General features: G+C 50.7%; 1 protein-coding gene across 1 annotated transcript in view; it reads right to left on the bottom strand.

Annotated features, from left to right (window-relative positions):
* The window catches only part of HGD (homogentisate 1,2-dioxygenase), a 39,228-nt gene that overhangs the window by 18,849 nt on the left and 7,526 nt on the right, over window positions 1-12,853 (bottom strand). The window contains exons 2-4 of the mRNA XM_090057166.1: window positions 9,769-9,840; window positions 4,191-4,279; window positions 1,543-1,648 (exon numbers count right to left, since the gene is read on the bottom strand). Of these exons, the coding sequence (XP_089913292.1) occupies window positions 1,543-1,648; window positions 4,191-4,279; window positions 9,769-9,840 (267 nt within the window). The remainder of the gene's footprint in view (window positions 1-1,542; window positions 1,649-4,190; window positions 4,280-9,768; window positions 9,841-12,853) is intronic.

Here is a 12,853-nt window from a genome sequence, read left to right on the forward strand (position 1 = left end):
TGCAATTCCCTGTTCCCTACTTCTGCCACTTCTGCATTCTCCCCCACCCCTCTGCTTTTCTCTCTATAAGGCAACCAACTGTCCTAGATTTTCCTGAACAGCCCCGGAAGTCAGAGCTGTCTCTCCATGGACTCCTTAAAATGGGACTCTCATTCCCAATTTGAAAAATTAGTGCTAGATCAGCATCAGGCGGGGTCATGCCTGGGAACAGAGTTCACAAATCATGAGGTTACAGGACCCCCAAAACTGACCAGCCCCTTTCAGTCTCTCAGCTTGTAAGAGCCAAATGTGGAGCATCTGGTACTGTGTCCAAGATTTTGTTCTCTCAGTGTTCATCCTTCCATTGCCTGTAAGTAGAGCCAAACCCATGAGATAAGTACACCATAGACTAATTCCTAGAAGGGCTCTGCAGGGCAACCAAGGATATACCATATTTACTCTCATACCACATATAGCTTTTCAATGAAAATTAACCATCCCAAATTGGGGGTGCATGTCTTAAGTGAGGGAATTGGAGGCATAGGGGAATTGGAATGGCTGCCAGGCGCTGTTCTTGGCCCCCAGCCACATGGAGTAGGGCCAAAGTCCACTTATCAGCATCACTCACCCTCCCCATGCAGCTTTATAGCTATAGATTTAACCCTCTCACAGCTGCTACCAAATTGACAGTAGCTTTTGAGGGAACAGCAGCTGTGAGAGGGTTAAACCTCTAGGTGTGAAGCTGCAGGGGAAGAGTGAGTGATGCTGATAATGAGTGGACTCCAGCCCCACTCCGTGCAGCCAGCATTCAGCCACGGGGAGTCTGCTGTGGCAGGTAAGATTCTGGGAAAAAAATTGTTCTTCAGTCTGTCTTCCCAAAACAAGATGCATATCTTATTCAGGAGTGAGTGATATGCTTGTAAATATGGTATCTTAGTGCTGATCTCAAGAAAGAAGCAGGACATGATAGACGGCTGTAGTACAAGCTATAAGGAGTAATCTGAGTGGGGAAGGGTTGATTCCTCTGGCTTAGATTTGTTGAGGGCAACCTCAAGGTTGATCTTAAATATATGTGGAGACAAACTCTTATTCACTGGGTTGTATGGGAAAGCATCCTCTGGTAGCCAGTGTACAGGACCAGGAGTCAGGGTCCTGGTTCTAATCTTGCTGGGATTGTCAGCTCACTGGGTGACTGGTCAGATCATTTACTTTCTCAGTACCTCAGCTTCCCCAGAAATAAAGTAGAGATATTAATGTCTACTTAGCAAATGGGGCATGGCGGGGACTGAGTATTGTTTGCTGTGTGCTGTGAGATTGCTGGGTGGGAGAGGCTAGAGACAGGTGCATCCTGGTTTCTCTCATGATCGTGTTTGACAGAACACAAAAGTGACTTTTAATAAACTGGAACTGGCCTTCATTCCAGTGGTAGGTTCAGACCTACATGTGTTTTCAAGACACATTTCCCTTGGTGTGTAATGCACAGGACCCTCCAGTAAAGCAAACATAAAGTTTCCAGCTCAACACAGCCTGTTGCAGCTGTTTCCTCTCTTAAGACATGGTTACCTGGTTGGGGTCAGGCTCCACTTCATCCCAGTCATGTGTCAGCTGGTTTTCATGAATGCATTCAAAGGGCTTGTGGCAGACTGAGGGGAGAATTCTATAAAGCCAGCTGCAGAGAAGAAAAACACCCGTGTTACATACAGGCTGTGGCTAAATTAGGAGTGTCCAGCTTGTGTAAGCTCTAGGTCTTGCTTTCATATGCACATTCATGATCCACAAGCATGATGCGCATCATGCCCGTGGATCATGAATGCGCCTTCTCCTCAAATATAGCTGCTTCTGATAGCAAGGAAATTAGTGTATCAGCTTGCTCCCCTGAGGAAAGAAGCACTAGGAGGAGAAGGAGTAAAGGTAGCATGGGAATTTCTGAATAAATTGGTTTATTTGAACTCTAGCCATTGAGCTGTGGGTCTGGTGTTGTCTACTGTCTCAGCCTCTCCATAAGCACAGCTCCTGTGTAGCTGGCCAGTAGGAAAAATTGTCTGGCCTTCCCTTTTACTGTGCACCAGGGTTGGGAACACAAAGTCCTCCCTTCTGGCTAGAGGTAAGCTCAGAAGCCACATAGTAGTTGGCCCCTTAGGGGCAATCAGGCATGAGACTTGTGTTATAGTCTGGCCCTGCTCTCTGCATCCACCTGCACTAGGGACAGGTATTGAACACAAACCAGTTTAAGTGATCAGTTTAAGTGCACATACACCAGTTTGAATATGGCTGAAACCAGTTTGAGATAAACTTGGTTGACTGTAGTATCAGACTTAACTGATTTGGGTCAAACCGGTTTATGCAATGTCTGTCCCAGACCCCTTGCTGGTTTAAGTTGTACCAGACACCCCCAGGATCCCAGCATGTTCTCTGGGCTGGGCAGGGCGCTCTGCTCCACAGCAGAGCTGGCCCCACTCCCCTGCTCCTTGGCTGCAGCTCTGGCAGAGACTTGCAGGCTGCTCCCCTCTCCCCGTCACCACTCCCTGCTAAGCAGGAATTCCCCCCTTCCCTCTGCCTTGCTGAGAGGTATCTGTGTATTAGCTAGCAGACCACATGCTGGCTCTGGTCTGTGCCATGACAAAGACAGAATCAGCAGGTAGCTGGTAATGTCTCTCTGTTGTTTTCTTAATGGGGTGATAAATACTGAGTTAGGGGTGATACACACTGTTATTAATTCCCTGCTGGGCTAATAAGAGCATCCTGCTGGGGCCTGGCCATGCCTTCCCCTCCCCACCCCACAACCAGCTCAGTACTGTAGAAGGGAAGGGAGGGCTGCTCTAGTGCTCCTCACTCCCCCCTCCTGGCTTCTATCCTGAGCCCCTGCAGGCATGTGCCTGCATTTCTGGAATGAAAAGGAAATGTCTATCCACTCCAAATTGGTTCAAGCTTTGCAGGTTAGACTAACCTGCAAAGGTTGAATTAATTTAGGCTCAGGCTTTTTGAATGTCTGTCCCTAGCCCAAGAAACTCCAGTTCCTACAAACCCTGACAGACCCCAAGGCCTGACCCCTGTGGAGAAATGGATTTCTGCTCTGCTTCCTTCCTGCCTGCCATGCCAATTGCTGGCTGCCCCTCCCCCTTGCTCTAAGCTGGGTGCCTGAGCCAGAATACACACAAGAAATGGGCCAAACCAGGAGATGGGTTTTAACCAGGCAGGAGGCCAGAGATAATCAGGAAGGCAATAAACAGGCATGCCAAAGCCTCTGATGTGTTGCCTCTGATGTGTTATCACTGCTGCAGTTAAGAGGAGGGGAGAGAGCACTCCCTTGGGAGATAGAAAATTTCCATCAAGGACATCTCCACGCAGCAACAATGATTCACTCCCTTCCCCATGCATGCCAAGAGAGAGCCGGCACCAGGCAGCAAAGCAGAGAACCATGAAGCAGCTCAGAGGATACATCTGCCTTTTGTTTGGATGAGGAGCAGACCGGAGAGGGAAGCATATGGGAGAGCAGCAACATGATATACTGATCCTCCATGATCAGGTAGGGGCCAGAGCAAAATGATGGAGATGAGGCAGAAGGACATTTTTTGGGACTGGAACAATCCAGTCTGTGCTGGGAATGCTTTTTGGTACTTTGTGAGATGGCCAGGGGTGCCAGACTGACAGAAAGCAAAACCTGTGTTTATCCAAAGAGCAGAGACAGCCAGGCAGTGGAATTGCAAGCTTCCTCAATACCAGCCTCTACCAACCCTGGAGGACCTCCCCAAGAAAGAGAGAAGAGTTCAGCTTCTGCATGATGAGACCAGCCAGGAGCATAGGAGGGGTGGTTCTGAGGGCAGTGGTTTACAATGGCTGCTTGTAACTAAGCTGAGATCTTCACCTTATTTCACAGACTCACAGTGATGCCATCCCCCCTACCCCAGTAGTTCATCCCATGAGACATCTCCTTTCTTCCTTTGTCATCCATATCCCCTACCCAAGGAGGCCTCTCTTCCCTCCACCATTAGATAGGTTTTTTGCCTTACTCCAGCCATGACCTTTCTCCACCCTCTCTCACTCCCTGTTGTTGTTTTAAAAGTGCATTTTTTATTGCCATAAACAGCTGATCCAATCGTCAGGTCCAATCTTCTGGGATACTCAGGGGAAACTGAGCATGGCCAGCTTTCCCCAGGCCTGTCCTGTACACAGCAATAATTTGTGGCAGTCACAAGTCAGCATCACAATACCTCCTCTTATTGGTGGGCCTGGGGCAGGTGAAGGCCGAGCCTGAGAGCTGTTCTGCATAGAGACCATAGGGGCAGATCTGTGGGTTATTCTAAAGCGGAGGCGAAAACGACAAAAAAAAAAGGTTAAAAACAAAGCATCAGCATTCACCTCATGAATTGTACAGCAAATAGAGCTGCATCCATGTAATCCTGATTCCCCCAGGGGTGAAGGACCTAGAGACTTCCCCATCTGTTCAACAATAACAGGATTAACCAGGAATGATTCCTGTCTGGTGCCTCCTACTCTCAGGAGGCTACGTGTGAAATGGGTGTGAGCCAGCCTCTGGGAACAACTCCCATGCACAGTGCAGCTGACAGAGTGTTCTCAGGAGGCTACACAACATGTTCACTAGGATATACACTGGCCTCCAGTGCAACCATGAGGGGCAAGATCAATAGAGGGATTGCTGAAGGAAGGGAAGTGTCAGTAAAGCCAAGAGAACCTGAACTAGGCCATCAAGTTGTGTTTTGATGAGCGGGCTGATGTGCTGCTCTGGAGCAGGGATTACCTATACCTAGTCTATGCTTCATGTTTACCTGGCGAAAGGATTCCCCTACCTGTCCTGCTCTTTGTATCAGGAAAGGCTCCATTCAGCAGGCATTAAACATGGCACCAGGCTTCCTGCACCCAGTGGGTTTAGCTTGTAGTAGGGGCCCTTGCACCCGGGGGGGTTAGTTTGTAGTAGGGGCTTTCTGCACCCAGTGGGGTGAGCTTGTAGTAGGGGGTTAGCTTGTAGTAGGGGCCCTTAACCGCTGTTACTTTGAGAGGTAGGGAACCAGTATGGCAGGGCTGCAGTTAAATAGGCAGCTAGGCAGGGGCCAGCTACAGAGCTATGTGGAGCCAGGGAAACCCACAAGGGGTTAAAGAGGTGAAGGTGGAAAGCAGTGGCTGCAGCTCCAGGTTTAAGGTGTAACACCTGAGTGCAGGCTGAGGGCTGAGTCACATGACTAGAGAGGGCAGAGCCCCAGGCTATTAAAACCCTGGGTGCTGTCCTGCCCTGCCCTGCCCTGCCCGCAGAACTGGTGCCTGTCACAGGGACATGCAGAGAGTGGATTTTAGCTTTGCCCTCGGCCCCAGCCCCATGCTGTCACTTCGCCATGATCTTGGCCCCAGCCCCTGCCTGCCCATCCCAGTCATGGACACTGCTCCTTACCCACCCACATCCCCATCCTATCTGCCTAGCCAAGCACACCCTGCCCATGTGGGTCCCAGGCTGTCTCCATGGAGACCTCATGTCTGCCTGCCCACCCGCTCCATCTAGTGCCCCTGGTGGTGGGTGTAGGGCAGATGGGCAGGGGTAACTGGGTAACAAAGTCAGGTCCAGTGGCAGTAAAGACACTGGCAGTGGCAGCCAGAAGTGTGAGGGCAGAGCGAGCTGCTGCCAGCGGAGTTGCCAAGAAGCCAAGTCTGGCTACTGTTCCTCTCCCACCCTACTGCCATGCTGCCATGCTGCCTGGCCCTGCAGACTCCAGATCCTGGTCTGCCCGAGAGCCATGTTTGGGGATAGGGTGGGCTGCTCTCTGTGCCAGGCTGTGTCTGGGGCTGGTAGGACTGGCTGCGTGGGCCACAGCCCATGTCTGGGCCAGGTGGGGCCAAGGGACCCACCACAGGCCAGACAGAATCACCTGATGGGCTGGATCTGGCCCACAGGCCATATTTTGCCCATCCCTGCTTTTGGGTGATTGAGGTGGCAAGGTCAGAGCCCCAACGCCAAAAGATTGTAGGTGGTGGGGCCAGCACCCAGTTAGGCAGGCCAAGTTGAGCCCAAGGAAAGAACCTAGTATAGAGAAGGAGCACCAAGAGCTCACCAGCTTCCAAGGGCAGCTTCACTACATCTTTAACATCAAGATGTGGCAGCCAAGGAAGCTGGGTGAGACCTTGGGAGGCAGAAGAAACAGCAGGCAGGACGAACACAGCCACCAGAGGGCATCACTTTTACCCTTGGACCCCATCCTGTTACATAGCCCCTCTGGGTAGGGGCATTTTTGGTGGAACCCTCTGAATTTGAGCAGGGTTTCCAAACCATCCACATAGATGCAACCACTCTTCCCCCGACACACAATATTCCCCTGGGCTTTTGCTGGCTGTGTTTTAAGCAGCATCTTTGGAGTTAAAATTGATAGGCTTGTTCCTCCCTTTTGGTGAAAAAACTTAAACTTAATTTAATTAGATGGATGCTGAATTATTTGAACTCGGTGAGAAACAAAGCCACCAAATAGGATAGGAAATGCCACAGTGGGGTGGACAAACCATTCATCCTCCTTGGCATCTCCAGGATCCTGCTGAATGTTTTGCACCAGCTAAGACTGAGAGTCTGTCTGGTCCAATCTTTTGTCACGCGTCTGCACCAGAGGAGGCTGGCGTTCCAGACAGTCTTGTGTTCTGTCCTGACAGGATCCAGCCCCAGGTGTGACAGTCAGTTGAGAAGCTTACGTGGTCCCCCTTATCTTTTTGATCCTTTAGCCTCACCTTGTCTGAATGGTTTAGCCTGAAGCAAGGGAATCAGTAGGCTTGTAATTTTTATCTTAGCTAGCATCACTGCAGATGCCACCTTATAAACACTACACAGAGGAAGAGAGCCACTTTTCAGATTTGGTTCTTAAATTTTCCATTAACTCTTTTCATGTTGCATATGTTAGGGGGTGACCAAACTTTGTTCAGCTTCATATATTGCAGCCAGGAGAATGACAGGTATAGCTAATTTGCCAAGATGGATTCAGATTGCAGCTGTCTTCCTCTTCAACAGAGTGGTGAAGACCTTAGACTCTGAATCCCAGGATGCAATCATGCATTAAAATATGGGCACTGTAGGGACCTGGGGTTGCTCCCTCCTATATAAGGTGAGAGCAGCCATTAGTCTGCCCTGTGGATGTGGGTGGGTCTCTAGGCTGCATTGAACCATCCTTGTCTTGTGCGTTGCATACTATATTGTGCCCTCTGGGCAAGCTGTTCTGAGAAGTGAGAAATGCGAAAGTTGGTATTCCTAACGCAACCTCAAAGAGGGCATGACCCTCCACAGCTTTGCCCCTTGGCATATCATTTATGCTTTAGCAGAGTGAAAAGTGTGTGCAAAACAGTACCATCCAGATGTGGGAGAGTTTTCCCTCCTACTGTGCCCAAGTATAAGTGATTATACAACAGGGACAGACAAAATATGGCCTGCAGGCCAGATCTGACCCACCAGACACTTTCATCTGGCCTGCAGTGCCCACCAACAAATAGTGCTTCATCCAGCCCTTCCGCCCATGAGGGTGGGAGTGAGGCACACATGCATACATGTCCCCCACAATGTACCCTATTGCGCCTTGCTCCCACCCTCATGGGTGGAAAGGCCTAACTTGACTCTGCCATCACACAGCTTCCAGGCAGGGCTGCTGCTGCCCCTGCTGCAGCTGCCCTTATGGGAACCTGCTTGGCTTCCCTAGCATCCAACTCGCTCTGGGCAGCAGGTAGGGAAGCAGCGGGGGCGATGGAGCTGCAGCTTGGTGGAAGTGCGGAGAGCAGTGCAGAGCCTGTGCCCTGGGGGCAGCAGGAGCATGGAACTCAGCTAGGCAGGGTGTGGGTGCGAGGGAGGGTGGGGGTGTGGAGATCCCCCACACACTCCCCCACATGGCACACAGCCTCTGCTGCTGGCAGCAGCTGCAGGCAGGGTGCTCAAGGTGCTAGTGCCAGGGGGAGCGCGGCTCCAGCCAGCACTGCATGCAGGGGTGAGGAGCGCAGCATGCCTGGCTGCCTCTATCATGGGGACTGCGTGCTGCGCACCTGTAGCTCCCACACTGGGGGAAGCCCCACGCTGGAGTCAGCTGCCTTCCCTGCCCCATGCCACACAGGTCGCTGGACTCCACTGGGAGTGGAGGGAGCCCTGCCCCCTGCTTGTCCCCCCTGAATCCAGTGCGGGGCTTCCCTACTGCGAGTGTGGATGCTGCCAGCACGTAGCATGGAGCCCCTGCAATAGAGGCAGCTGAGCAGGCTGTGCCCCTCAACCCTGTGTACGGTGCTGGCTGGAGTTGTGCCCTGCCTGGCACCAGCACCTGCACCAGGCATAAGTGCCCTGAGCTCCCCTGCCTGCTGATGCTGCATGCCATGTGGGGAAGTGTGTGTGTGGGGGTGGTCCCTGCCCTCCCACCCTTCCTCACACCCCGCAAACCTCACACACCCACACCCTTTCCCCACAACCCCCACTGACATATACACACACACCAACATACACTATGCCCCACCAATACACACAGCCACACCCCCTTACAAGCACCCCCACAGCCCACCTTACACACCCCCCACCCAGCCCACACCCCCCACACAATATACAAGAGTAAGACTTTATTTTTGAGTTATTATGCAGTCACCTCTATATATACTACGTATACACAAATCATGACAAAAATATTTTTTGTAACAAAATTAAAACATGTTATAGTAGGTGTTTGAATTTTAGAGTACGATTTGAGGTTTTTTCTGGTTCTAAGATGGCAATCCCACCCTCCCAAAAGGAATATTTTGTGGGGTTGGGGAGAAATGCAAGGGGCGGGACTTTTGGTGGCAAGGGTCAGGGGTTAGGGGGTGGGACTTCCAGTCCCAATACAGTGGCCAGGGACAAGGCATCTGTCAAGGGGCAGAGCTACCGATAAACTAGCTCAGTGGATGTATCCTGGGACCAGAATCAGGTCTTTGATTTCATAAGCCTTGGTGACTTGATCTGATTACTGTAGTTGGATAGTGTAGAGTGAGTGAGACAGAGGTGCCTCTGTTTCAAAAGCAGGGGTAATGTAATGGAGTTAGAAATAAATTAATTCATTTTTCTTTACTTCTGACATTATCATAATCAGACTGGCAGTTTCTTTTCCTGTCCACATCTCAGGAAAGAAGCCAGGACCTTATCCAAGGCTTGCAATTCAGCCTAATCAGAGGCAATTTTCACAGGTGCACCTGGAGACACTTCTCAGTCAGGGCTATTTCTCTGCCAAATTTCAAGCCTCTACACTGATCCACTTCAGTGCTACAGCCAATTGAAGAAATCACGGGAATTGCTTCATAATGAGGCAAGCATTCATTTCCCCCACCTTTCTTCAGTCTCAAACAGGATTGAGACAGAGATCAGGCTTGGACAGAGATCAGGCTTGGGAGACTTCAGCCCCTGAGGTGAAAGGTTTGGAAAGGTAGGAGTGACTTGGAGAGAAGTTTGAATGGAGCATTTGAACTCTAGTTTTTGCTAATGCTCTGACACTGCAAGAAGGAGGCCCCTAAGCATCGCCTTGATGGCAGGGAAAGTGATGTCGGAGTGGCAGGGGGCAGTGTAGTGATAGAAGTTATCATTTACAGATGCTCCCTAACAGGAGACTGAGGAAGTTGGGAATTGCGCGATGGTGTCTCAGTTTGCTAGGAGCAGTTAATGAGAGAGCAAGACCAAGGGACTGCAGAGGCTTGCCTTCTGCTCCACAAATAAAGTTTCTTGTTTAGTCATTCATGTATGGCTGTTTTTACTGAAGCCAGGCACAGTATCACATTACCCTGTGACACTGAAGAATAACACATCAGTACCTGTCCCTCTGGTAAAGCTCCAGGGCAGCGTGGATCTTCTGAGACAAATTCGTTCCCAAATCCTGACATGTACTGCAAAATAACAACACAACAGGCACACATGTTAGGAGTTTCAAACAAGCAGCTCTGCCTTCTCTAGGATCTCTGGACCCATTTGGATGTTGCCACATGGTCTATTTTGGTTTGCTTTTTTTCCATAGATGGTCTTTGCAAGGTATAAACTGGGGGCTAGCTCCATTAAATGTCAATGATACTGGAAGGCATGGGCAAGGTTCCCATGCTGTCTAATCTACCTGTGCATTTTGAATGCACCCAGCCCCAGATGAAGAAAGCACTTCATAGGCAGGCAAGATGACAGTTTGCCCTAGTTCAATACTAATGATAGAGGTCCTCCTATACAAAGAATGCTAACAGTGCGGGGCCGGGGGGGGAGGACTGGTTCCACCAGCGTTAAGACTGGAATAGGGTTACTCTTTAAACAGGGATCTTCCTCAGTGCTTTAAAATCCACATGCCTCCCCATGTTGTCCTGTAACCGACACTGGAGCATGGGGAATAGCCAGTGCTGCCAGTCTGGAGCCCTCTGGAGCAAGAAGTTTCTGAGACATCATGCTCCCTACACAAGGGCCTGTCAGTAAAAATGTTGCTTCTTCTTTCGCTAGATGCAGCCAAGGCTCAAACTGCATTGCTGATCTTCCCCAGCCTGATGCCACCCATGAGGGGTTGGACTCCACCCTCGCACACAGGGGAGATTGCCACCCTGGGCAAGCCTGGATTTAAAATGCGAGCAGGTTCTCAGCCTAGGTCTCTATGCTGATGCCCAACTGGAGAACCATATTAGAGACAGTCATCTGCACACCCTCCTAGGCTGGCTCTGCCTGTAGCTGCTTACCACAAAGATTGGGGGTGGCAGAGCTGAGCACAATCCTCATCCCTGCTTCTGCGCAGGCATACAGCTCCCCTCTATGGCAGGAGGAGCAGGGAAGAAGCCTGGGTTCCTTCCTTGTGGCACCTGAAATACCACCTGCCCTCTTCTCCCAGACCTCCAAGAGGGCACAAAGGGCAAAAGCAAGGAGCTGAAAGCACAGGGGGGAGAGGAGAGGCAGAGGTTTTGGGGCACAGCTCCCAGACCCTCAGTTGCTGGCTTCCTCTCTTCATCCTGTGACATGCTTGTGTGCAGACTAACAGTCCACTGGGCCAGCATAGGTAGGATGCATCAGTGTCTGGAGCCCATGATATAGAAGGGAGTGATGTGATCAGATTCACATCTGGCTGCCTTTGACTCCTTAGCTTAATCCACTGGATACCCATTTACAGTTGGGTAGGTAGGAGCACCCTTTTGGCACCAGACCAGAGCAAGCTCCTCTGGAGCTGTAGTGAGTTGCTGTAACTGCTCAGCTTAGAGTTAACTCCGAATTCCCAGCAGTTGGCACTGAGTTGATCTCTGTGTTAGAGAGAGGCAGGAGGCACCAACCTGAACCGTGCATTAACACAGTTTTTGGCAATGATCAATGAACTCAGCTTCACGCAGATGGTGGGAGTTAAATATTAACAACTCCATTTACAGGTTGCAGAGGTGAAGCAGAGAGAGGGTAGCTGGCTTGTCTTAGCGGTATGCAGCAAAACAGTGGCAAAGCCAAGATGAGAACCTGGGAACCCTGACAGTCATATTTTCTGCCTTAAACAGGCAGCAGTTAAATCTTCTCTGAAGAGGAGCTTCTAGTCACTGGAGTAGCTGCTCTGAGGTTTCAGTGCTACCCCCCAACCTGAGTATGTGTGCAAGGGAAAGGCAAATCCTGGTTTGAAACAAAGGCAGCTGCCTCCCATCTCGCTCTATAGTCAAATCCCTATCTACGCCAATGTGGAAGCTAGTCTGTAAGACTTTATGCCACTACAGCTACATCAGCGCAGACCACTTGACAGCAGACCTGGCCTCAGGCAACTTGATGTTTGGTGAAGCAGCTCACGTTCAGGGCCAGAAGACCTAAAGCAGCATTTCTCACAGTCCCACCCCCCCCTGCAGGTGGCTGACATTTAAAACATCTGCCTTGTTAAGAGATGGGTGTGAGGATGCATATGCATGTGTGCTTGTGCTCCACTTGTTCCACTCTGAAGGGTCTCAAGGGGAAGGGCTCTGAAAGGCCAGCATACATTGTACCTTAATTCAGCTAAGAAAGAACATCTGTAAGAAAATTTGCATTAACTCCCAGACCAGCCATTCCCAGAAGATGAGGCTCATTACCCTAAGTGACCCTGTGGCACTTAGTTTCATAGTTTCAAGGGTCGGAAGGGACCGGAGCAGATCATCGAGTCCAACCCCCTGCCACGGCAGGAAAGAGCACTGGGGTCAAAGGACCCCGGCCAGGTGTTCATCCAACCTCCTCTTAAAGACCCCCAGGGTAGGAGCCAGCACCACTTCACTTGGAAGTTGGTTCCAGATCCTAGCCGCCCTGACGGTGAAGTAGTGCCTTGTGGGCCAGGAAAATACAGGGTGGCTTACACAGGACGTGGGGTTGTAAGCCCAGAGAGACTGGGAATGGCTACCCCAAATACACTGCTCTCAGGAGAGGGCCTGCCACCTCCAGCCCAACAGCAGATTGCCCACAATGGGAGAAGAAAAATGTAAGGGGCTTAGCTCACCCACACATGCAGATACTTGCTGACTGCTGGGGCAAGGATAGGCAGGAGGACTTCTCCTGCCACCCCTGGCTATCTGGTGAGTGGAAAGGGAACTCTTACTGCTCCCAAAGGGTAGGGATTCCCAGCCACTGGCCTTGTCCCTTGAGGGGGGATCCTGCCAAGGCCACTCCAGGTGGGGAAGCAGACTTGTGACATGGAGGCTGAACCTCAGGGGTCCCAATTATAGGGTGAATTTAGGGTCTGAACCATCCTAATCTAACCCCACTGGTTCTAAAGGTGAAACCAACTGGGATCCTCTGGTTTAAAGGAGGACATTTTCCTCTTCTTCCTCTCTTGCAAATGAAAAATCACTGGAACTCTGCTCTCTTTAAGTCTCTACAAAGCAGTGGTGCAAAATGCATATTGATATGCAAAGCAGTAGGTCACCAAAAGCAGCACTGGCAAAT

This window comes from Crocodylus siamensis, chromosome 1, assembly GCF_052110815.1.
Source record: "Crocodylus siamensis isolate JL-2025a chromosome 1, ASM5211081v1, whole genome shotgun sequence".
Lineage (NCBI taxonomy): Eukaryota > Metazoa > Chordata > Crocodylia > Crocodylidae > Crocodylus > Crocodylus siamensis.